Source organism: Camelus bactrianus, chromosome 11, assembly GCF_048773025.1.
Source record: "Camelus bactrianus isolate YW-2024 breed Bactrian camel chromosome 11, ASM4877302v1, whole genome shotgun sequence".
Taxonomy (NCBI): Eukaryota; Metazoa; Chordata; class Mammalia; order Artiodactyla; family Camelidae; genus Camelus; species Camelus bactrianus.
Genome location: NC_133549.1, coordinates 20,315,854 through 20,339,750, shown reverse-complemented (window position 1 = coordinate 20,339,750; position 23,897 = coordinate 20,315,854). Strand labels below are relative to the sequence as shown.

The window sequence follows — 23,897 nt, the reverse complement described above, 5'->3', positions numbered from 1 at the left end:
CCTTCAAAACAGTGTTTCAAGTGGTTTCATCACAACAAACCTGAGAGAACGCCTTTACTAAGAGTTTTAGGACAGCAAAGTACTATCCAGCGGCTGGGCGGGGGGCTGCTTGAGGGCGACGCGCTCCCACCTGACCACCTGCCCCTGTGTCAGCGCGGCAGCTACGCAGCCCAGGGCGGGTTGCTGTGGTTTTTAAAACTTGCTGCAATGTTACATTTCTATTTTGACTGAATTCACCACAATCTTTTTAAAGCAAAAATATATTTAGCCTTCTTAGCATGTAGGCTGCAGGGCTGAAATTTTTATCTTTCCTTCATCTTCTTGCTTTCTGTCAGCATTTCTGCCCACCGCTGAGTTTGAGCTATGTCAGTGGTCGAGGGTCCAGAGGACCAGGGCATCCATCCCTAAGTCTCTCCTTTTGTTTCCAACACCTGGTCTTGCAAAGACAAGTTCTGATGCCTCTGTGCCTGGAAATCTTAATTCACAGAGTGGGATAAACCTCCACGGCCCCTCCTGAGGAGAATGAGATCATAGGAGCAAAGCGCCTTGAGCAACTCAAAGGGAAGGTGTGCAGCACAAACCTTTATTACTTAAGAGAGTGAGGCCGGGTCAGGAGGGGTCACGGGCTCCCGATGGTCCCACCGCTCTGAACTCTCTGTGGACCGGAGGGCCCTTTCACGTCCCCGCCCTCGTGGGAAGAACCCTTTCTCAAGGACACATCATTCATGAAGAACACAGTGTCATGAGCTACAGAAACTGTCACAGAACGACAGGCAAGCAGCGCTGCCCCTTCCCTGATGGCTGCCTGGGTAAGTAGGCGGCGACCGCTCGGGAAGCTGGCAGATGGCAGAGCAGACCTAACGGCCCAGCGGGGATACAGGATTCAGAATAAAATTCCGTCCCTCGGGGCATATTCCACGGGCTTTTTCTGCTCCTGCTTCTGCTGGTATCTGGCCTTCTGGTAGAAGACGATGATGACCACAGTGGTGATGTTCAGAAGGATGACGAGCAGGACGAGCCAGAAGGAGTACCCGTAGCTGTGCGCGGCCCCGTGGTGCGTGGAGGCCGGGTAGTTTGGGTACAGCTGCTGCGCCAGCTCTCCCGACAGACTGTTGGCCTCTGTGTTTCCCACAAAGAGCACCATGGCCACGAACACGAAGGACGCTGAAAGGAAGATGTGTTTTGTAAATGACATGGTTATACGTGTTTAAAGGTCACTTTTTTCACTTATCAAACGTGTGCTCCCTGGGTATCCTCTGAACGCCTATACTGGGGTTTACTCTCATCATTGAACAGCGGGGAGAATGTAACTGTAGGACACCAGCTAGATGCTGGGTCCGCAACGCTAATGACAGTGCAGGGCAGTGTGTGACCGGAGCAAATGTTGGGCTCAAACCCTTTCTGAGGGAGCTGCTCTGCCCACTCCCTCGGGCAACGAACGCAGCAGGATTGCTGAACGAGGGAGTGAAGAGATGACTGAGACGAGGGTCAACAGGGAGGCTCTCTAGAGGGGGCCCGCGGGATGGAAAGGCTGACGAAGTGCAAATGGCAGAGGCAGCCTGACAAAGGCTTGTGATGGGCAGCGAGCTCAGAGCATCCGCGTCCGTGCGACACAAGCCCAGCTGGTAGGGGGGGCGGTCCTGGGGGTCCTAAGCATGGGCACAGAGGATGAGACCCACTGAGGAGCTCCAAACGTCGGCTCAGGAGCTGGCATTTCATTCTACACACAGTGGAGTACAGCTTTTAACCAGGAAGGATCTCTTTCCTAAACTCATTTTAGACGAGCGTTTAAAGATTTTATCTTCCCTTTTTCATTCTTTACAATGCCCTCCACTGGAGAACATTCCTTGGGGCTGACTTTGGGAAGCCCTCTTGGTCTGGTGAAGGAACATAGTTCTGGAGTCAGAGAGAGCAGGGTTCCGGGGCGCCAGCCATTGGCCTTAGGACATTTAACGAGCTTCTCTGAAACACCTTCTTCATCTTGCAAAGGGGATGAGCCAGAGTCACAAAGTAGACCCCTGGTTGCTTAGGGCTGGGGCTGGGCTGTGGGGAGGGTTTCCTTCTGAGGTGATGAAAATATTCTAAAGTCGACCGGGGTGATGGTTGCACATTTGGGTGAATATACTAAAAATCATTGAAGTATACGCTTTAAATGGGTGAACTGCATGGCATGTGAATCATGTCTCCACCTAGCTGCCTGAGAAGGAGGGGAGGGAGGGTCAGGAGGCAGACATCCCGGGCTCATGCTGCTGCGCTGAGCCGTCTGGTGAGCATGCCAGGTGGCTGCCGGGGAACCCCGGGACTGAAGTCCTTTGGGACACATGCCCAGTGACTTCGTCTGCTGCTACTTGCCCAGGACTAGACAGATACTTTGGGATCAAACGTGTCCTGGCCGTAGCCTGCGCCCGGGGAGGGCCTGCAGAGGCCCTGATTAGAGGGCTCCTGTGCGAGGGTTTTCGCTCTCCGTGATGACAGGCTTTCATCCTCACAGTGATGGTTTTATTTCTTAATAGTAAAAGCAGGGGGTGCACACAAAAGCCCCTTCCTCTGTGCGCTGTTTGGCTCACACCCCTTCATTACCCTTCATTTGGCTCCTGTGAAGTTCCTCACGAGGGCTGAGTCATACCGGGACAGGATGGGAAAGGGCTGAACACTTTCTGAAGTGGGCGAATGTGGCTCCGATGGAAATCGGGGCGGGGGGGCGCACGGACAAGGATGGAGACGCCTCTTACTGCCTGCTTCTCTGGCTTCCAGGACAGAGGGTCTGCGAGGCCTGGAGGAAGCCCCATGGGAGAAGGAAAACCTCCGAAGGCTCAGATGCCAGCTTCCTGCCGTGGCCTCTCTCCACCGGGCCATCGGACCTACCGGGTTACCCTCTGCTCTCAGGTTCCTGGGCTGAGGATCAAGTGTGTTGGAGCAGACCATCTGCAAAGGTCTCTCCGGCTCCAGCATCGTCTCTCAGTCTCCAGCTCTGTCCCCTGTGGTCAGGGCCGGGACACGCCAGGCCAGGGTCAGAGGGCACAGAAGCCTGGGAGGTGATGGCTGCTTTTTTCTCCTCAGAGGAGAAGCCCCTCCTGTTCCTTCACTCCCTCTTCTTCCTGCAGCCGAGGAGCGTGTGTGCAAGCCCAGCCTGGACAGGACTTTGCAGCCTCCAGGACCCCTGAGGTGAGCTGGAGCCCTGCCCTCCTGCCGCGGTGACCCGAGGCGAGGATACAGCAGTGGCGTGTTTGTGCACAAACCCTTCTGCAGGCTGAGCCTCCTGTGAACCAGGCTTTCATGAAGTTGTCCAGCCAAACTCGGCACAAGTCTGCTGATCGGAGCCTTGGGATCCAGAGGATGTGAGGGGGTTAGGAGGCAAAGCCAAACCTGAACAGAGATCGTCCTGGGCCCCTGCCAGAGGCAAATCCCCTCCTTACACATCCAAGTCTCTGCCCATGTCTCTGCCCACCTCCCCGCCTCTCTGTGTGTCAGAACTTGCCCGGAGCCTGGAACGGAATGTGCATGAACTTGCTCCTGCCAAACAATTCTTGGGAAGTGGGGGGTGGGGAGGCTGCCAGTCTCCTTTTCATGTTTTCCTCCACAAACGTGCGTCAGCCTCTGCCCTGCGCAAAGCCAGCATGTACGCAGAGACTGGAAGACAGGGTTTCCTTCCTGCCGAGATAAGGGGTGGGCTCCAACCCTGCAGGCTGTAGACAGAGCAACAAGGGCCAATTTTGTCCCGCTGGCCCCACGTCCAGCCCTCCCCTCTGCCACTAGTGCCTGACGCTCCTCTTGGAACTGCTCCCCCTCGGCCCCAGCTCCAAGGTGGTCAGTGTCCTCAGCCAAGGTGGGTCGGTCAGTGAATTCAGCCCTGCCGGCCACAGAGGCTGCTCCAAAGATGGACAAGAGCAATTTCAGTGAGAGTCAGATTTGGGAGAAAAAAGAAGTCTTTTCTCCTGGGGTTGCCGCATACGGTGATGCGCCAAGAAGGGCTGGCAGCCATCTTGCCTTTAAGAGGACCAGCTTGGCTGCTGAATGACAGAGGGGACACTAGAGGGGAACAGAGGTCTGACGGCGTAGATTGAGACCCTAGACCCAGCTGTACCTGAAGCCCCTGCTTCCCATAGCTTCCTAATCATATAAGCAAAAATTAATCTATTTTTCACCCTGGCAATGAGTGCCAATGAGTCTTGCCTTTGGTTTGGCTGACTGAGGCGAGCTACAGGCATAGGAATAGCCTGGGGCAAGGAGCGCTGGCGTCTGGGCGAGGGTCTCTGAGTCTGGAACCAAGGGCCTCAGCTCTGCCGTGAGACGGGGAACAGGCGTACCCATTCCCCAGGATGGCTGTGCCTGGCACACAGTGGACGCCCTTTAAATGTGGGCGTTTGTTTTTACCACCAGGGAATAAAACCCAAAAGGAAAGGAGAGGGAAGGTGGTGTGAGGATGCGGCTAAACCAGCCTGACCCCAGATGCTCAGAGTTGGGAGGTGAGTGTGCAGCCAGCCCCAGGTTCCCTGTTGTCCTGGATCAGTGATTATAAATTGCACGTGTTTGACCAGTGCGTTGCACGGCTCCCCCTCGTATCCACACTGGACTGGGGCTGGCTCACACATCTTCTCAACCATTCATCTGAAAAAGGCCTCAGTGGAGGCGTTTACACACTCGCACCAGCCAGGGCTGCAGTCAGGCCTCCCTTCCCCCAGGAGCTGGGCGCTCAGCACACCACTGCGAGAGCCCGCAGGCGCGGGCCCTTCCAGCCACCTGCGACGGACAGTGGGGATGGCCTCTCACAGAAAGGCAGGAGGAAGCTGCCCAGAGTTCATTCTCCAAGCCGACATTTCCTGAACCTTAATATCCAGAGCACCTTTCTTGTCCCTCAAAGTTTCTGATCTGTGTTAAAATGTACCACCTGACGCTGACAAGAGGCCACTTCCAGAGCCGCCCCGTCAGTGGGACAGGCTCCTTCTGATCCGATCTGGAGATCAGGTTTTCATGGTGGAGAGAGGGAGACAGTGAGAGAGCAGGAGAACCCAAACCCGGCTGCCTGGCAGGGCAACGGGGCTCCCACCTGACCACGCCTCTGGGCGGGCGTGGTGGGTGCCGAGCCCCTGAGGACCCAGAGACAGTCCAAACTACCGTGACTCAAGCTGGGATCCGCTTCCCAGCCCCCACCCACACCTTCCCCACAAACACGTAACACAGCCGGGCAGCCCCACTCAGCGACACCCGGGCTCACAGGTCACCCACAAGAAGGGCGTTGACCCCAGATTCTCCAAAATGACAGTCTCTGTGGTTCTCTGTGGCACACTCATGGTTAGACTGTAGGCCAAGCTGACTGCTGTTCTGTGGGGGCAGGGAGGAGACTAAATAAAAGTGTGCACATGTGTGCGTCTGTGTGCACGTGTGTGCTTCTGTGCACCACATGGAGCCTAACTGGGAGTCGACACGTAGCAAGGGTCCAGTGAACCTTTCTTTGATTTATGTGCTTTTTGTGTAACTCCTTACATTAGATGCTCAGAGGCGAAGACTGGGTGTGTCATATATTTTAGCACCTAACACGCCCTCCTCAGATGGCTCCTCGCCTCTCACGAGTGCATCTAAAACAGAGTTTTTTTTCCAGAGATGCTGAGGAAATGCTGTAGGCTTACAAACACAAACCCCAGCCCCCAGCACGCAGCTCAGCACACAGGAGGGCCTCCTCATTCCCACGTGTCCACGGGTGGGAGAGAGGAGGCCAGGGCCAGGGACAGAGAGGACGTCTGCGCCACGGGCGCCCGCCTTGCGGGCGATACTCACCGCTGAGCCCGCTCCAGGTGTGCACCCCCACCGGGCCCAGGAACGTCTGATAGGGGTTGCCGACGCTGTTGTAGAAGGTGAAGCCAGAGCTCAGCAGCGAAGCGAGCAAACTGAGGACCAGGAACAGGATGACCACGGAGTGCAGAGTCTTTTGGGAAGAATTGTTCAGTTTCCCTAAAACTAAAACAATGTTCGGTAAGGATGCGGCGCCAAGTGCAAAGATCGACTCTGGACCAGAGGGCTGCCCCCCCACCCCCCAGCCTCTCTCCACATTCTACCTGCTTAGGCACTTGGGTTAGAAACTGTCAACATTTTCACATGATTTGCCTATTCCTTAAGTGCACGGAGCGCCAGACTTGTATAAAATGGAACACAAACGCCCTGGGCCGTTCGCCATCAGTTCCCGCTTGGCCATTCTCCTCTTTCTAACCACCACCACCAGCCTCCCTCTGTGTCTGCTTCCTCTGCTTTCTCCCTTGCACACAACACAAAATGACCAGACCCCAGAGGCGCACTGTCCCCACTCACACCTGTGAACCCAGCCATGCATTTATAAAGCCCTTCCAAGAGCTGCCAGTGCGTTTTAGGCCCTTAGGAGATTGCCACCACGTTAAATGAAGCGTTTACCAAGATGTTCTGTGAAAGTCACAATGACAGAAGGGAAAAAGTAAGTTGGGAAAAAGACTTCAGAGTCCTTAGGAATACACTGACCACACCACCGGGAATGGCAAGGTGTAGAACCGTGGTGGCGGTGGGTAAGAAAAGGCGAAAGCTTCCTTCTTTCCATTCCTGTTTCTCAGGTCCTGCGGGAGACACTCACATCCTCACCCCAGAGCGGCCTTAAAGAACAGAAACCAGATGGCCATGGAAGACTCCCTGTCCCAGTGTGGACGGCGTGTTTCAAAGTCCGGGGCCCTGGGATCTGGTGAGGCCCCCGAGCACGGGAGCTGCCGAGCCCCCTGCTGAGCTGCAACCCGGCAAGGCGGCCCTTTCCGTCACCACTTCACCTGAGTCACTTAGGAGTCCTCCATCCTGCGTCTCCATGACACTTCCTTGGATCCTAATGCTGCATTTGGAGGAACACAGAATTCTCTCCCCCTCTCCTGCCTGGGAGCCTTTCCCTATATTTGAAGAGGGGAATAAACTCCAACATGTTCTCTGTAAGATGTGATTTCAAAGCTCCTGACAGCCTGGCCCCGGCTCCGCACGCGCTTAAGTTTGACCCTCCTTCCCCAAGCGCCCTGGCCAGGGGCTCGGCTCTCCCTATGAGGCCTGACACTACCCAGGCAGGGCCCCATCCGCTCTCTCCATTTCCGAACATCTAAATGTTATCAGTTCAGATAGTTTTCTTTTCACATCAGCAGCACTCTATGAGGGAGATAGAACTCCTGTCCTCAGAGGGAGGGTGGGCATGAAAGAGATGTGGTCAGCAAGTCTGCCTTCAGATGCCCTGGACATGAAGACCCTCGTGTGTGGGAGACTTCATCCTGAGGGCCATGCCACATGGCCATGCCCAGGGCTGGAAGCGTCCGCAGACCGAGCAGGGACACCAGGCCAGGAGCACAGGGCTGAGAGGAAGGGTTGGGCAGCAAAAGCCCACAGAGAAGAAAGGGGGCAGGAGAGAGAAGGGCCAGGAGAAAGGACAGGTGAATGTCGTCCCATGTGAGCTCAGCCACGCAGCCCTCCAAGCCCTGTGGGAGGCAGGAGAGGACAGAGCGGCGGGACCACTCGGCAGCATGGAGGCGATGACCTCACCGTCCCGGCTAGAGAGCATTCTGCCCCTTCAGTGAGAGACGGGCCTGGGGGCAAAGCTCGGCTCACACACGTCCAGTCTGCTGCCTCCTAGAGGAGCCCGGCCCCGTCACCGTTTCTGTTAATGACCTGTAGACAGAGCTAAGTTCTCAGCAGGGCCCTCTTGGCTATGTGTTCCAGGGAAGAATTCTAACAAGGTTAAACTGAAAACGGGGTCCTCCCTGTTGCCCAGGTGGCGATGGGTGGGGGCCGACGGGCTGCCTGCCCTCCAGGGGCCGCTGGGCTGGGCAGCTCCCGGGGCGTGACCTCAGCTCCTGCTTCCTCGCCTGACTCACCGCGGAGATGCGGCAGCTGGGGGACTGGCACGGCTGTAACCGAGCACACATCTATTTTGAAACTAGTGGAAGGTGACACCAGAGTAGGAAGAACAAGACACAGGACACACCTGTTCGGAGGTGCAGGGTCAAAGGTTGCAGATACTTCAAAACTGAGTCACCACTGGGAAGAATTTTTCCCCATTCCGCAGTCACCTAGCCTCGCCCGGAGCACGAAAGAGGAAACTCCAGCAGCGAATCACAGGCTTGCTGGGGACGAAATGAACTCTGTCCTTAGCCAGTGAGAAATAATTTGAATATATAACCAGAAAATAAAAATTTCACTGTGGGAAGAATGTCACGTGTGGAAGGTACCTGAAGCGCCCTGGGGGAGCTTCCTTATAAATTCTATAAACAGATGCTCATTTGCAAGTGGTGAACGTTCCACATTTTCAGAGTAAATTAGAAAGTGACGATCAGGGTAAGCTTTGTTGGTGACTGTTGGTGAGAGCTAACAGACAGGCGTTCTCAAAAGGGAGTCAGTGTGGAGCCTCCTGACTCACACTTTTCTATAAATTAATGTGACAATTTAACTTAATTTGAACTGTCATATTTAAAAATTCTATCTCAGCATCCTGAATTCCCTGCCACACAGGTATGACAGCTACATCTCCCCTCCCCTTCCTGGCTCAGAACTCAGACAATGAAAGCTGGGAATTTGGTGAAAGTTAGCAAGAATGAAAGAACAATCAACCCCCACAGCATCTGACAGCTGCTCTCTGCCTACAAAATTAGCAAATACATGCTGTTCTTTTTTTCTTCCTTTGAGGGGCCACGTGCCAGAATCGAGAAAGCCATCTCACAATTGGAACTGATTGTCCGCATTCTGGCAGCCCCAGGAGAGAGGCCACAGCTCCCGCAGCTGGGAGGCTGCAACGTGCAGAAGTGGGGTCCGCCGGGCACCCGGGCTTCCTGTGCGTGGATATTTATATTCGAGCCCCACTTCTAGCTCCGGTTTTCAGTAGGTCCTCGGAAATTAAAGGAGAGTTGGTGGCTTTTTTGTGGGAAGGCAGAGGCGGGAATGGCCTCCACCCTCTCCTGAAGCAGCTAGTCACCAGGGGCCTCAGTGGGGCTCCTCCATCCCTGGACCACAGCGTATCCCTGGATGAGCTCATTAACTGCACAGATCCCGGGGTGTGGCCTGGGAGCTCCCCTAGGATGTCCCAGCAGATGCCCCCAACCTCAGGGAGATTGATCAGGGTTCTATCCAGGAGAAGGGTCGGGGGAAGCCTTTTCTGCCCCCCGTAGGCGCCACCTCCCAGTGCGGTCATGTCTCGGGGGGCAAATGATAAACCTTTCCTCGCTGGGGAAAAGTATGGGGGGGGGTGTGCGGTGGAGGTGGGCAGGTCAGAGTGGTACGGAGGGGCTTTTTGCAAATTCTGGAGACATAAACCTCCTTGTTCTTCAGTTCAATCGTTCTTGAAATTAATTTACTTTTGCAGCAGATTCACTTTCCTCATTATTTTTAGCTTCAGCCAATAGCACAACTTAGAGTTCCCTGAGAACAAACAGGGTGGGTGGAGAAAAGAGACAGGTGGGCAGGGGAAAGGCAGGTTTGGGGTGAAACTCCCCCTTGTGCTCACAGCGACCGGCACACACCTTTGCCCTGCAAGTAGTGCCAGCTGTTGGATTTAACTGATGCCAGGGGGCAGGGAGTCCTTCTCTAGAAAGACTAGATGGTGAGTCCACCCAGTCAGCAGCTCTGTGCAGTTCCGCTCAGGAGCCAAGCCCCTCACTCATGTAGCTGCTCATGGAGGGTTTTTGGAACTGAAATTATGTATCCAGAACTGTGGGGATAGCAAGGCAGCGTGCTCAGTGGCGGGCACAGAGCACTTTTCCTCTAGACGTTGGATAAGTTGGGAACGAGGCTGGTAGGTCTCCAGTTCAGTCTGAGCTGCCCAGACAATCTACTGACACCATGGAGGGTGTCCTCACTGGGTCTGACTGAGTATTTTCCCCACCAGTTGATGTCTTGTTGGTTGAATTATTTTGACACCAACTCATCCATCATCACTTCACGTTGCTCTTTCTTTTCACAATCTCTAGCCCCAAAAGGGCACCGGGTGATAAATCCTATGCAGAAATGTAGCAGAGCTTGCAATAGTCATGACTCCTTGGAGATTTCAGTGTGACCTCACCCTAGCTGAGACACTGACATGGGTTAACTTTCCATATGTAAAGGCAATGTGTCCCTGCAGGGCAGGAAAGGGGCATTGCCCCCGATTCTGTTGTCCTGCCAATGGTTGGTTTCTGCTTGGAAAGAAGCCCCGTGTGGTCGTGAGACCCGAGCAGGAGAGCAGCCCTGTCTGGCTGCAGCGGTGCGGCTCTGCTCCCCAGGGACCGCATCCACGCACCTGCAGCAGCCGAACCACCGTCTACACTCAAGTCGCATGACTTTTCCCTCTCTGAGAGGACTGTTTGCAAGTGTTCCCAGCTCAACGATTGCTAAAACCATCAGCACTGAAAACCTCCCGGGCTCTGAGGGATCCCAGCAGATATCAGCCCCAGCAACTGTGCAGCGCCTCTGTGACCAGGAGGTGGTTTATCTTCAACAGCGTCTGGACTGATTGGAGATGGTGACTTGTGGTTGGAGGGTGGCTCTCCAGTAACAAAGGACAAAAGTAAGAGTAGGAAAAGCAAATGCAAATATTCCACCTCCTTGTGGGCCTGCTGTTGCCCTGCAGTGCCTACCAGACCCTGCCGCCTTTGGGGCTGTCCTTGACCCAGTTGTCCCTGCCCTCCCAACACCGCCGGGCTCACGTCCCTCCCCCAGGGTCCCAGAGCCAGGCGCTGACCAACGCAGGCCTCCTGCGAGCTCCCCTGGATGCAGGGAGCCAGGGATCTCATGGAAGCCATTTAACTCAAATTGGAATCAATTGGTTCCAAACAGACACTGTATGAAAATCAAAAACTTCACAAGATGTTATCTCATATTTCAAACAATGTAGCTGTGTCTGGAAATTCGGGAACTAGTATAAGTGTTGGTTTTGAAAATGCTCTTCACATAACCAAAAGGGTGACTGAATCTTTGAAAATCTTAGTTTCTAGTTGTTGCAAAGTGAATATTCCTCATTTTTCTGAGGAGCTGAGGCTGGGACCAGGGGAGAAGTGTTAACGCTGCTAAGCCCCTGAGGGAGATGCTGCTTTTCCTAAGGTCTAAAAGACAAATCTATAATTTGGAAATGTAACTACATAGCTCTGGATTTAAGGAAATCATTTCATTAATAAAATCACAGAGGGAGGGTATAACTCAGTGGTAGAGTGTGTGCTTAGCACGCATGAGGTCCTGGGTTCAATCCCCAGTACCTCTGTTAAAAAACAAGTTAATATAAATAAATATACCTACTTACCTCCCCCCCAAAACAAACCAAAACTAAATAAATATAAATTTTTTTTTAAAAAATGAAGTCACACATTAGAGCTAGAACTTGGAGCTAATGTCAAGTCTCAAAATCCCACCATTGCGCATTGCATGAGGACCAAACATTACATGTGTACAAGGTAGAAAATGATGTACGTTTATAAGGGTATTATTGGATAAGAAATCAGAAAAAAAAATTTAGGAATTCCTATAAAATAGTCAATTAATAGAATTTATGGAGATGTAATATCAGTTCCATTAGCAGTGAGATATTTTGCAGGTAAGAATTGGTGGAAGAAATGCACTTGAGGTACAAGAATAAGAAATGGCCCACATTTTCCACTTTATTTTCCCCTTGCGTAGCTGCCACTAATGGAGTTCTGGACAGAGGCTCTTGCTGCAGCTAAAACTCCACTGTCAGTACAGTTATAAATGCTGACCCTTGTGGCTGTTGGATGCCATATTGGGCTCCACATTTCTACCTACCCATTCACTGAATAAACTTGGTAGCACCATTTGAACATAGCCTCTGCTCAGCTGATTTAGACTCTTCTGCTAATAGACACAGCCAGAACTGAGGAAGCTGAAATCATGATATGGTGAATTTTCAAAATTAAAAATACATGTTCATATTTACAGCCCAACTCAAAGCTTACAAGGCAATTACTGTTGAATGGCTGTTTGGCCCAAATATAGGATGAGTCTTACCCAGTTAATTCAGCCCCACTGTGCCCATTCAAATTAGTTTCTCGTTTACCTTCAAAATTCTTGTCCGATTCTGCAAGTCCGTGACTCAGTTCTTGAACACTCTTACCACGGAAGAGTCCGTAGGTGATGATCACGCTGCCATTCGAAGAAGAGTCACTAATGGCAATGGTACTGCTGATCCATTCTTTAGTCGCAAGAATGGAGCAGATTACAATGAAAGCCCCCAAGCTTGTGAGAAAGCTGGATAAGAACATGCACGTTTTCTTTGTCGTAGGCATTTTCCCAGGAAAATAAGGGTCCAGGGGTGAAAAAGCGAAGATTTTTTAGTAATATTTTTGGACCTTCTCATTTGGAGTCCAGTATTGAGAAAAGAAGTCTAACAGCTTCTTGTAAAATATAAAACCTTGCTCACCATGAGGAGGAGCTACACAAATGAACGTTAAACTATGAACATGATCATAAAAATTTACAGCACCTGAACTTTGGTCCAGAGTAAGAGGTTGCTATGGTTACAGCCAACCAACTGAGCAACGGCTGGGCATGATCCTCCCAACGCTTCCTCCATCACACAATTAATCTGTAACTCTTTTTCAAGTGCCCTAGCAGCGAGTTCAGCCTACCATGTCAGCACAGGTCTAGAATTCCTAAATACGGAGAGAGCAATGGATCTGTACCTTCCCCCCCCAAAAGTTGCTGATTCTAGCAGCCAACAGCATAGAGTCTCAATGACCAAGGATTAATGACTTGGCCCTAACAACTGTTCTAAAAGGAAACTCTAAGGAGATGAAGCCTTTGCTAGAGGTACTGTGGAGTGGAAAAGGAACAGTTTGCATCTTACTTTTAGACCTTGTTAGAGAAATACACCTTCCAAATTTCCTCTTTCAAATTGCATCATACCTACACATTATGGAAGCCTAACTCGAGAGGTTCCATCTTGCTTTCCCTTTGGTTCTCTGATGGAAGTGGTCCTGAACATCCCTGCTATAGGTCTTTGTGCCTCCTGTCCACCCTCTCTGTTGAGTAGTGAATAGCTTCTGAATGATCACTTCTGGCCCTCAGAGAAACTCCCCTATTTGTCTAGCAGATCGTTTCTCAAGAAAATAAGTAGATGCTCACATTGTGCACACTTTTTATTTATTCTTTATCTGACTATAAAGTAATATTGTACATGCACACTCTCATCTTGTACTTTTCTTGGACAGCATCGAACTTCTTTGTGGAATGAATTGATAGTGCCTGTCTTTCCCTCTAGAATAACTGGACTATGGGCTCCAGGAGGTGGACGTGTTTGTTTTGGTCTCCCAGGGTCTGTCAGAGAGCAGACATTCTGCAAATATTTGTTGAAAGAGTTATTGGAGGTATATGCACGATACTCCACTATTGTGGGCACTCATATCACTTCAATCTTTAAACTATTTCTTCCTTGTTAAGGAGCTATTTTGTAAAATGATTATCTAAGAGTTTCATTTTTATTACTTCTAGTTTTCTATAATTTTAAACAAAGAATGTGATCTTACAGTATTTACTCTGGATTTTATCAATTTTTTGTCATCAAATGATAATCTACTTTTATGAATGTTTGCAACATTTTATGTCACTTGATGATATTCCATTTTATGGACTTACCATCACTCATTTAACAATGTTCTCTTTTGGACATTTTGCATATTACTGGATTTTTTTCCTCATATAAACTTGCTTGAATACAGATTGTAAATTACAGCCTTAGGATAAGTTCCTAGAGAAGAATTGCTGGTTCAAACAGACATTTGTAGATTTCTGATACTAAATCCAAATTGTCCTTCAAATTGGCCTCCAACTGAAAATCCCACCAGCAGTGTATGAGAAAACACTCTTTCCTACAGTGCTGGAAAATGCTGGCTACTAAGTTTTTGAATTATGGCCATTTTTATAGGTAGTATTGCATTTATGTTACAATTCTATGATCTACTTTTCTGTCACTGCAGTTTAACCTTTTCTAGAATTTCATAGAATAGTATATAGTCTTCCTTATCTGGTTTGTTTTGAGATTCTTCTGAATATCCCAAAATTTGTTTCTCCATTTAGCAGTTGATGGATATTTGGGTAGATTCAAGTTACTGACTATTTTGAGCAAAGCTGTTATGAACGTTTGGGTACAAGCCTTCGTGTGGATGTGCACGTTTCTTTCCCTTAGATAATATACAGGAGAGGAATTGCTGGGGCATGTGGTGAATGTATCTAACTTTTGAGGAAACTGACAAAGTGTGTTCCAAGGTGGTTGTACCCATGTGCGTTCCCACAAGCAGTGTGTGATCATTCCAGTTGTTTCATATCCTCATCGACACTCGCTATTATCGGTTTTTAAAAATTTGGCGTTATAATGAGTGCTTAGTAGTATCTCACTGTGGCTTCGGTTTGCATTCCACAAACGTTAATGATATTGAACATCTTTTTACGTGCTTATTTTTTACATACTTTCTTTGTAGAAGTGTTTATTTAAATCTTTTGCTCTTTTCTTAAATTGGCTTGTCTTCTTTGTGAATTTTCAGAGCTCTTTATATTGCATACCTCCATGGAAGTCCTTTACTAGATATATGTTTTGCATCTGTTTTCTTCCAGTCTCTGGCTTATCTTTTTTTAATTTTTTTATGGTGTCTTCTGAAAAGAAATATTTTTTTAATTTGGGTGAAGTGTAAGTACCAATTGTTTTTATTTTGAGTTGTGCTTTTAATGTCGTATTTAAGAAAACTTTGCCTAACTCAAGATCAGAAAGATAATTTTCTCCTATGTTTTCTTCTAGAAGTTTTATAATGTTAGTTTTTACACGTAACGTTATTTGCTTATTCGAGGGTTTTTTTTAAAATATATATGGTATGAAGTAAGGGCTGAGGTTCATTCTTACACATGAGGGTGTGCAATTGATTAAGCTTGATTTCTTTTATGAATTATCCCTTCCTTAATGAATTGCCTTGGCAGCACAGATGACCACATTTGTGTAGGTCTTCTGCTGGATTCTCTATTACAAGGTCTTTCTTCCCAACCCTGTGTAAACTCCAGGAACTGTTTGTCACATCACTTTCCAGCAGCTCTTTTCCCTTGGCCTCAGAGAGCTCCCTCTCACCTGTGCAGACCAGCCCTCAACCAAAGATTTGCAATCCGCAGATCTCTAGAGCTTGTCTGTGCAGCAACCTCTCTCTGGTACTTTGCACCATCAGTTATAGCCACTCCTGCTTCCCCAAACTCTGGTCTTCCCCTCTTCAACTCCTGCACCATAGCCTGTGTGCCAGTTCCTCCTTGGGAACTCCCTGGCACGGGGGTCACTCTCACCTCATTTGTTTCATTTCTCTCAGGAATTAAAGCACTGTGCAGCCTGATACTAGATATCGGAACCTAGAAACCATTCCTCTATATGTAATTTTTGTGACTGTTTTATGATTGGAAGGCCAGTCTGGTCCCTGTTCCTCCATCATGCTCAGAGGAGGCAGTCAGATTTATTCTTGAATGACAGCATGATTACCACATCTGCTTCCTCTCAGAATTTTGTATATGTTCCTCTGTTGTCTTTTGACATTGAATGTTGGTGTGGGAGAGTCTGAGGTCAGCCTTATGTCTTCTCTCTGATTGTGACTTTTCTATTCTGATAGCACAGTAATAAAAGTCTTTATTCGTGAAACACAGTCACTTGACCTGAATACGTTTTGTATAGATTATAGTTTATCATTTTTTCCTCAGTCTTTTCAATCTGCACATTGGGTTCATTGCAGATGCATTTTTGCGTATCTTATTCTGTACTGTGAGCTCTTCTTGTTGAAATCTTACCTTTAGGCACACCAGTCACTCCTGCATTGGGCTACCTTTGACGTCCGTCTCCACCATTTCTCTACTTGCTCTGGTCTCTGTCTTTAACCTCTGTACTCACCGTTCACTCGCCTCTGTGATGGTAACTCATCAAGTCTTTTTTGAACTTACATATTGAATCTGAAACTGTGTGGTTTGGAATTTCAATTTCTTTTCCCTGTCCTCTCTATTGTTTTACTGTCTCATTATTCACTTCTTATTTTAATAAATCCTCCTTACTCCACGCCCTCGCACACAACACACACGCAGAGAAAACCGCCTCTGTTGCACCGGGTGTTTATCCAGCACTTCCGTCTTCCTTTCCTTTGCTGTATGTTTACATCGTCCCTTCGGCATTTCGTTTTATCTTGCTTCTGCTGAGCCTGGCCAGCTCTGTCCAACCATCGCTTGGCTCCAGTTCATTGTGAGTGGTTCCCCCTACATCCTTCTTACCTTTTCTGGGCTCACTTTGTCTCATCTTCCCCAAGCTTCAGCTTTTGGCCGGATGACTTTCTTTCATGTTTCCACCTGAACGCATCCAGGAGGAAAGCAAGTGCTCAGCTTTGACAAAACACCTGAGTCAGGTTGACTGAAGCTCACACACGCACCAGGTCAGGGAAGCCCCATGCGTGATGCTGTGCAGGTTGACGCCCTGCTTGTTTCTCCTGGCTCTGCTCCTGACTTCATGGACTTCTTCCCTTGTCCAGAACTTCTATTTTCTCAGCTTTAAGTTATTACAAAAAACAATTACATGCCTCCACCCCACCCAGAAATCTCTGGACATTATTTTAGCTCTAATGCTGTCGCACGTCTACATCCTAGAGTTGCAGGGAGGACATCTTGCTACTGGAATGGCTTTTGATTCATTTTGAGTCAGGGGAGGCAGAATTTGTGATCTTGCTTCAAATCAAGAACTTTCTCCTGCTAGGTTTGGAAATCTTAGAGGGCATGACGTTGGAGACTGTCTCGCCCCGCTGTCAACAGTGAAAGGAGGCCTGGGGCTCCTCCAGGAACAGGGGCTGCATGAAGGATGGGCTGGGACAGACAGAGCTGGGCGTGGGACACCAAAGGAAAGTGACGTCAGAGCCTGTGCTGTAGAGGCCACTGCAAAGGGAAGATGGCCTGGAACATGAAGCCTTTATAGATGGGACGAGAGTAAGGCCGAAGTCCGGGATGAAGTTCACACCAGGAGCTGGGAGGAGGCTCTGCCTCATGACTGCCTGCGGTCCTGTCATTCCAGGTCCACTGCTGCAGTTTCTGACATATGGGAAACTTCATCTCTATCGCCTTAATAAGTTTTTCTGTATTAATATTTTTATAAATTAATTGAGTATGACACTATCTGCTTTAGCCTAGTTACAATAAAATCTCAGATGATACACAAACATGAAAATAAATACCTGAAGATTAGTGTGCAATTCGTATATGAAAGTTTTAAGTGGCCAGCTCTGTACTACCCACTGTCCACAGCCATCCCAGACCTCTTCCATGCTGATAGCTTCTAACGGAGTCCTACCTTGGAAAGAGCTGGTCTGGCTGATGTGAAGAATCAGAAAGCACTAGGACAAGCTGTTAGCTTTTTTGCTTTTTACTACAATTTGAGGCGGCTGATTTCTTCTTCTGTTTACCATGCAGGTTATTAAATGTGAGCATTTTTTAAAATCACAAATATGTGTCTTACAGCACATAGAGCTCTAGAATATATAAAGGGATTTTATTTTGCTATTTTTAATTAATTCATGTACATTTTTGCTTTTGTTACAAAATGTATGTGGCTTTTGTGTACTTTAGAATCATTTTAATAGGAAAACTGCCTAGATATGAGCATAATTTTCCATTAAAAAAGCAATTTTTTATACATAAAAGCCTTTGTTAACATTGTGATGCTTCAGGAAATTAAACATTTAAAAACTAAATTTCTATCCTGCTTTAATAACTGATAAGAACTAGCTATCTCCTATTTACCAGGAGAGTTTCCTTGGTATCTCAGAGCAGCATCATATTCTTATTACTAACATTTTCCTCAATTCTTGAAGCAAACTGAAAATATATACAAAGCCAAAACTAAGTGAGTGATAAATCTTTCCACAAGTGATAATATTCAGTGGATTACAGGCACTAATTTCATGGTTAGAAATAAAGAAATTAAGTCATTTCACTCTGCCAGAAATCTATTGAAGGCCTTACAGTTTCTCAAAGAAGTTGAAGGAAAATATACTTTGGCCAAAGCATTAACCCTTCCGAGAGACCTTGTAATTTTTGCGTGAGGAATAGGAGGGAATTCCACGCACCACTGGAGGCAGATCATGGAAGGTGCTGAACGGTTTTATTATTTGGCCTTCCAATGGTGTTTACTGTGATTTCTAGGTGTCAGTTTACTTAAGGGATTGAATCAAACTTTCTTAGTCATAGAAGAAGAGAAGTAGTTAATGTTATTTGTCATAAATGGAATGGTCACCTACATTCCTACTCACATATGTGACAACTTATCTCTGAAGAATTACACACACACACATACACAAACACACACACACACACAGATGTACTGCTCATCTGTTTTTAAAAACAACCTGGTTCTAGTGACCAAGAATTCTATATTCACATATACTCTCATATAATTGAAATGACATATGAATGACATATAGACAAGGATATTCCTCATAGTTTTTTTATTTTATTTTTATTGAAGTATATAGTCAGTTTACGATGTTGCATCGATTTCCCGTGTACAGCATGTTTCAGCCATACATACTCATACGTATATTTGTTTTCATATTCTCTTTCATTATAGGTTACTACAGGACATTGAATATAGTTCCCTGTGTTATAAATAGGTCCTTATTGTTTATCTATCTTATATATTCTATTTAGTATCTGCATATCATATGGTATAAGAAAGATCATATGGTATTTTTCTTTCTCTTTCTGGCTTACTTCACTTAGAATGACATTCTCCAGGTCCATCCATGTTGCTGCGAATGGCATTATTTTATTCTTTTTTATGGCTGAGTAGTATTCCATTATATAAATATACCACAGCTTCTTTATTCAGTCATCTGTTAATGGACATCTTAGGTTGTTTCCATGTCTTGGCTATTGTATATAGTGCTGCTATGAACATTGGGGTGCATGCTTCTTTTTGAATTAAAATTCCTGCTGGATATATGCCCAAGAATGGGACTGCTGGATCGTATGGTAAGTCTATTTTTAGTTTTTGAAGAGTCTCCATATTGTTTTCCATAATTGCTGCACCAAACGACCTTCCCACCAACAACGTGGGAGGACTCCCTTTTCACCACAGCGTCTCCAGCATTTATCATTTGTGGACTTTTTAATGATGGCCATTCTGACTGGTGTGAGGGGATACCTCATTGTAGTTTTGATTTGCGTTTCTCTGATAATTAGCAGTACTGACCCATTTTTCATGTGCCCATTGGTCATTTGTATGTCTTCGTTGGAGAATTGCTTGTTTAGGTCTTCTGCTCATTTTTGGATTGGTTTTTTTTAATGATTAAATTGTATGGGCTGTTTATATATTGTGGAAATTAGCCCCTTGTCAGTCTCATCATTGCAAATATTTTCTCCCATTCCGTAGGTTGTCTTTTTGTTTTACTTACGGTCTCCTTTGCTGTGCAAAAGCTTATAAATTTAATTAGGTCCCATTTGTTTATTTTTGTTTTTATTTCTATTGCCTGGGTAGACTGCCTTCAGGAGAACATTGCTAAGATCTATGTCAGATAATGTTTTGCCTATGTTTTCTTCGAAGAGGTCTGTAGTGTCTTATCTTACGTTTAAGTCTTTAAGGCATTTTGAGTTTATTTTTGTGTTTCATAGCTTTTTTTGTATTAGAAGCTGACTGGCAATAACCTACGTAGCCTACAACAGAAGCATAAATACATTTTGGTGCAACCACATAGTGACCTCAGTGGCTAAGATGAGGTATGTCTGTTAGTGCTAGTACAGAAAAATATCCGTATGTTGCAATTTAGGTAACAGAAAATTCATATATATAAATACATATATTTGTTTGCCAATCCTTAATATTCCTCTGGAAGGATAGAGAAGAAACTGGTGAGTAACTGTGTCTCAGGAGAGGGGAACTGATTAGGGAACAAGGAAGCAACGAGGCTTAAATCTGTCACGGTGTCACTCTTTGAACCTTTTTCATTTTGAGCCACATACATGTGTTTTTTAAGTACAAAGTTAACTACTATTTCAATAACATAACCACATTGACTTACTAAACTAATTGCAATTCTGAACAGCACATAAGCTGAAACTTGAATTGCTACATATATATGTATATAATATTAGTTGAGTTCATTAGTTCAAACATCAGTCACTCTGCACCTATTAAGGTGTCTGATAAGTGTTAAAGATACAAAAATGACTTAGACTCAGCGTTGGGAGAATGGAGTCATATAAAGAATTAAACAACAATGCAATAAATATTTTAAATAAAAGTGGGAAGTCCAGTTACAGCCAGGGCAAAGTAATGAGTACGAAACTTACTTTCCTACTACATAAAAATGTGTAAAACTGGAAAAGCATATGTGGTAAAAAGTTGTTTTTTTGTTTTTTTGTTTTTTTGTTTTTTTTTGGTCAATAGAAGGCTGTGATCCTTGACAGAAAGGAAACATGTGACATGATTACAACATTAAACCCAGCATTCTGCCTGGGAAGCTTTCTACACGGCAGCACAGAGAAGTAAATCCCAAACAGAAAGCAACCGATTTCGGGGTGGAGCAACAGAAATCCAAGTTTGTGGATACTGAGGAGGCTGGAATGTGTGATGCAGGGGGCCGAAGCAGAATAAAGCTGCAAAAAAGGAGCCCTCGTGGTCTATATAAGGGTCCCTGAAGTTTGCCATATAACACTAACTTGTACGTTACATGAAACCTCACGGAGCCTGTCAAAAACTGGGGCTACTCCTGCCCTGGAGTAGGGATTTCTACAGACGTATTGTAACAAAAGCTACAGCCAATCAAAAGTCTCAAGAATATTGCATACAGCAAACAATTTAAAAAATTAGACATGCAAAGGAGCAGGAAAATAATCAGGACAGAAAAACAAGAGATACACATTTAACGATGACACACATGTTAAAATTAGCCAAGAACTAGAAGTGCTATTATGAATATTTAAAGGATTTAAAGGAAAAGCTGAATACAATAAACAAACATAAGAGGAACCTTGGCAGAGAAATAGAAGTTATTTTTAAAATAACCAGATGAAAATCCTATGACATAAAAATAAAATATCTGAAATGAAAATTTCACTGGATGGACTTAACAGATGATTAAACACTCTAGAAGGAAAAAAATCAGCAAGCTTAAATATACAGCAATAAAAACTGAAACACAAAGAAGAAAAGTGGCTTAAAAGTTTAAAAACTTCAGTGACCTATGGGACGATATTAGGAGATATCATGTACATATAAATGAAGTCCCAGAAATGGGGGCCAGCAGAAAACATTTTTGAAGAAATAATGGCTGAAAAATTTCCAAATCTGATGAAAACTAGAAACTGGTATTATAAGCTATATTACATACATTGTAAATTAAGAAGTACATCCAATCCCAAGCATGATAGGGACAAAGAAAACGGCACTAAGACATATTTCAGTCAAATTTATTTAAAAAAAATGATAAGGAAAATAAAGCTTTAGAGCAATGAAAGAAAAAGATACATTATCTAAATTACTGATATAGGTAATTAACCAGGAAACTCAAAGAGGTTTTTCTGTGTGAAAGAAGCTAAAAATAAAAGTATATGTTGTATGATTCTATTTATGTAATGCTCTAGATCAGGTTAAGCTGTCTGTGGTAACAGACATCAGAACTGGGGCTGCCTTTAGCTAGAGTAGGGGATTTCCTGGGAAGACGCATGAGAGTACTTTCTGGGTGAGGAAAATGTGGAATATCTTAATAGATGCAATTGTGTTTATTCATTAAACTGTGTACTCAGGATCTCTATAATACATGACATATTATTCACTAATGAAAAGTAATTCAAGAAAAAAAGGGTTAAAATACTGTGAGGACCCAGAAGAGAGGACAATTATCTGTTCTTCAGGGATAATAAAGGAATCTTCCAGCAAAGGGTCTGTCCTCATGATTCCACTGGTTAGTAAATTTTTAAAAAATAATCCTTTTAATGTATTTTTTTAATTGAAGTAAATTTTATTGCTCAGGCATAACTTGGGAAAAAAAGACAGGGAAGGATAATTGGGTAATGTAAAAATAGAAAGTTCTGGATCCATTAGTTATTCATTCTGGCACATTCTAGAGATTAGAACAGCCATCCTGAGTCTCCTGTATGTGGGGACAGGTCCTTCCTTCCTTGTTCTGCCTGAGAGCCAACCAATCCCCAAGACCTGATTTTATCTCCTAAAGTTGAGTGATTTTATGTTAATGTTTTTGGACAGCACTTAAAAGCAAATTCTGATTTGCTTTCTACATACCAATTTTGCCCTTTTAAACGTATTTTTCTAGAGACCAATTCTGGCCTCAGCATTTCAATTTTAATTGGCATCTATTGAGCCCTTAAAGCGTGACGAACATTATTCGGGAGACTGCAGAGAAATCTGAAGGTCCAGTCCTCCAGTAAAATGGAAGACAAGACACATGACTGCAGTTAACATTACCAGTCACGGGAAAACTGCCCCCAGATGCGTTTTAAAGGAAAAGGGCTGAGCGGCTTGGTGGAAAGGGAGGAGGTGGGAGCCAGGCGGGAGAATGGCACAGGTGAGGTGAAGGTGGATTAAAGAGGAGCATTTAAGGAGGCTAAAGAGGAAACTGGAGGTAAGAAGGGCTGTGTCCCGGGGTCCTAAGAGATGGGCGCGTGTAGGTGTTCGGGATGGCAGGAGGCTGGGGGAGGTACTTAGAGCCTAAGATGAGAATCAGGGAATTGGCTCTGATGTCCGCAGGGGCGCTGAGCCCCCAGGAGGCGGAAGGAAGATGGATATGGAGGATGAAGGGGTTTCCGAGTGGCAATCAGCACAACCCAGCCATCGATGCCTCTGACAGCATGCTTTTGTGTGTGGATGATGAATGTCTTCAGACTTTAGAGGTTGAAGGATATTGCTTAATTCCAGGAAGAATCACTCGGGCCCAACAGAGAGGATATTACCGGGAGGGAAGCGCCATCTGCCCCTCGTTCTGTTCCCGGGGCTGTTGACTTTCCAACAGCAGATGTCTGACAAAGGCAACTTGTGTCTCTCTCCTTGCCTCACAGTCTGCCTCCGCAGCCCTGCAGTGTGAACCAGCAGCACTGTGCTCATCAGAGTTTGAAACGATCGCCTTCTGTATAGAAGCCCGGTTCTGTACACCGCCACAGCAGGGAGATTGACAGCGGGGTGATGTCACTGGGCTACCTGGCCCCACCCAACCTGGGCTGTTCCTCCAGGGCACGCCCAGGAGGGAACCACCCGCCCTGCTGGGCTCCAGGGTGACCAGGCTGCCTGGCGCTGCAGCTGGGGCCGCTCCCCCTCTGATCTGTCAGCCTACAGGCTTTTATGGGGCACCTCCTGGCTATTGGGTTGCATCAGAAGCTGGAGATGGGGAGGTGATGAAGATAGGTGCAGCCTGGACTGGCGTTCACAGCTGGGAGGGAGGGGGAAGGAGCAGGGAATGACTGACACCAACCAAATGAGTACCCTTTGTGAGAGAGGAGCAGAAGGGAGGCATGCAAGGTGATCTTCCAGAAGCAGTCAGCAAGAAGGTGCAGGCCAGTTACAGGGCAGGGGTATCCCAGATGGGGAAGAGCTGGGTTCTGACACTGAAGAAGGAGCGGAGGGCTGGAGCCCGGGAAACAGGTGTGAGAGGCTCAGGAGCAGCTGAGACATCAGGCAGAGGCTCCCAGGAGTTTGGGGTTTATTCTGAATGGAAGTTTTTCAAGCAGGGGACTGGCCTGACCTGGTTTCATTTGTAAGCGTCCCCCTGGACGATGTGTGAGAAACAGATTGCCCCAAAAAGAGTGAGTCTGAAGTTGGGGGACCACCGCAAGGCATTGGAGAGATGAAAGCAGCAGAGTAGACAGGAGGGGACACATTTGAGAGGTGTTTTGAAGTTGGACAGGAAGTGCACCTGGGGATGCAGCGAGCGAGA

The 23,897-nt window shown here is 46.7% G+C and overlaps 1 protein-coding gene across 1 annotated transcript; it reads right to left on the bottom strand.

Moving 5' to 3' along the window:
• Positions 1–562: 562 nt before the first annotated feature.
• CLRN3 (clarin 3) lies at positions 563–12,410 on the bottom strand. The gene is made up of 3 exons (XM_010952655.3): positions 12,020–12,410; positions 5,776–5,955; positions 563–1,164 (listed from the first exon to the last, which is right to left on the bottom strand). The coding sequence occupies exons 1-3, from the start codon at positions 12,246–12,248 to the stop codon at positions 884–886; spliced, it is 690 nt and encodes a 229-aa protein (XP_010950957.1). The 5' UTR covers positions 12,249–12,410; the 3' UTR covers positions 563–883.
• Between the last annotated feature and the right edge of the window lie 11,487 nt (positions 12,411–23,897).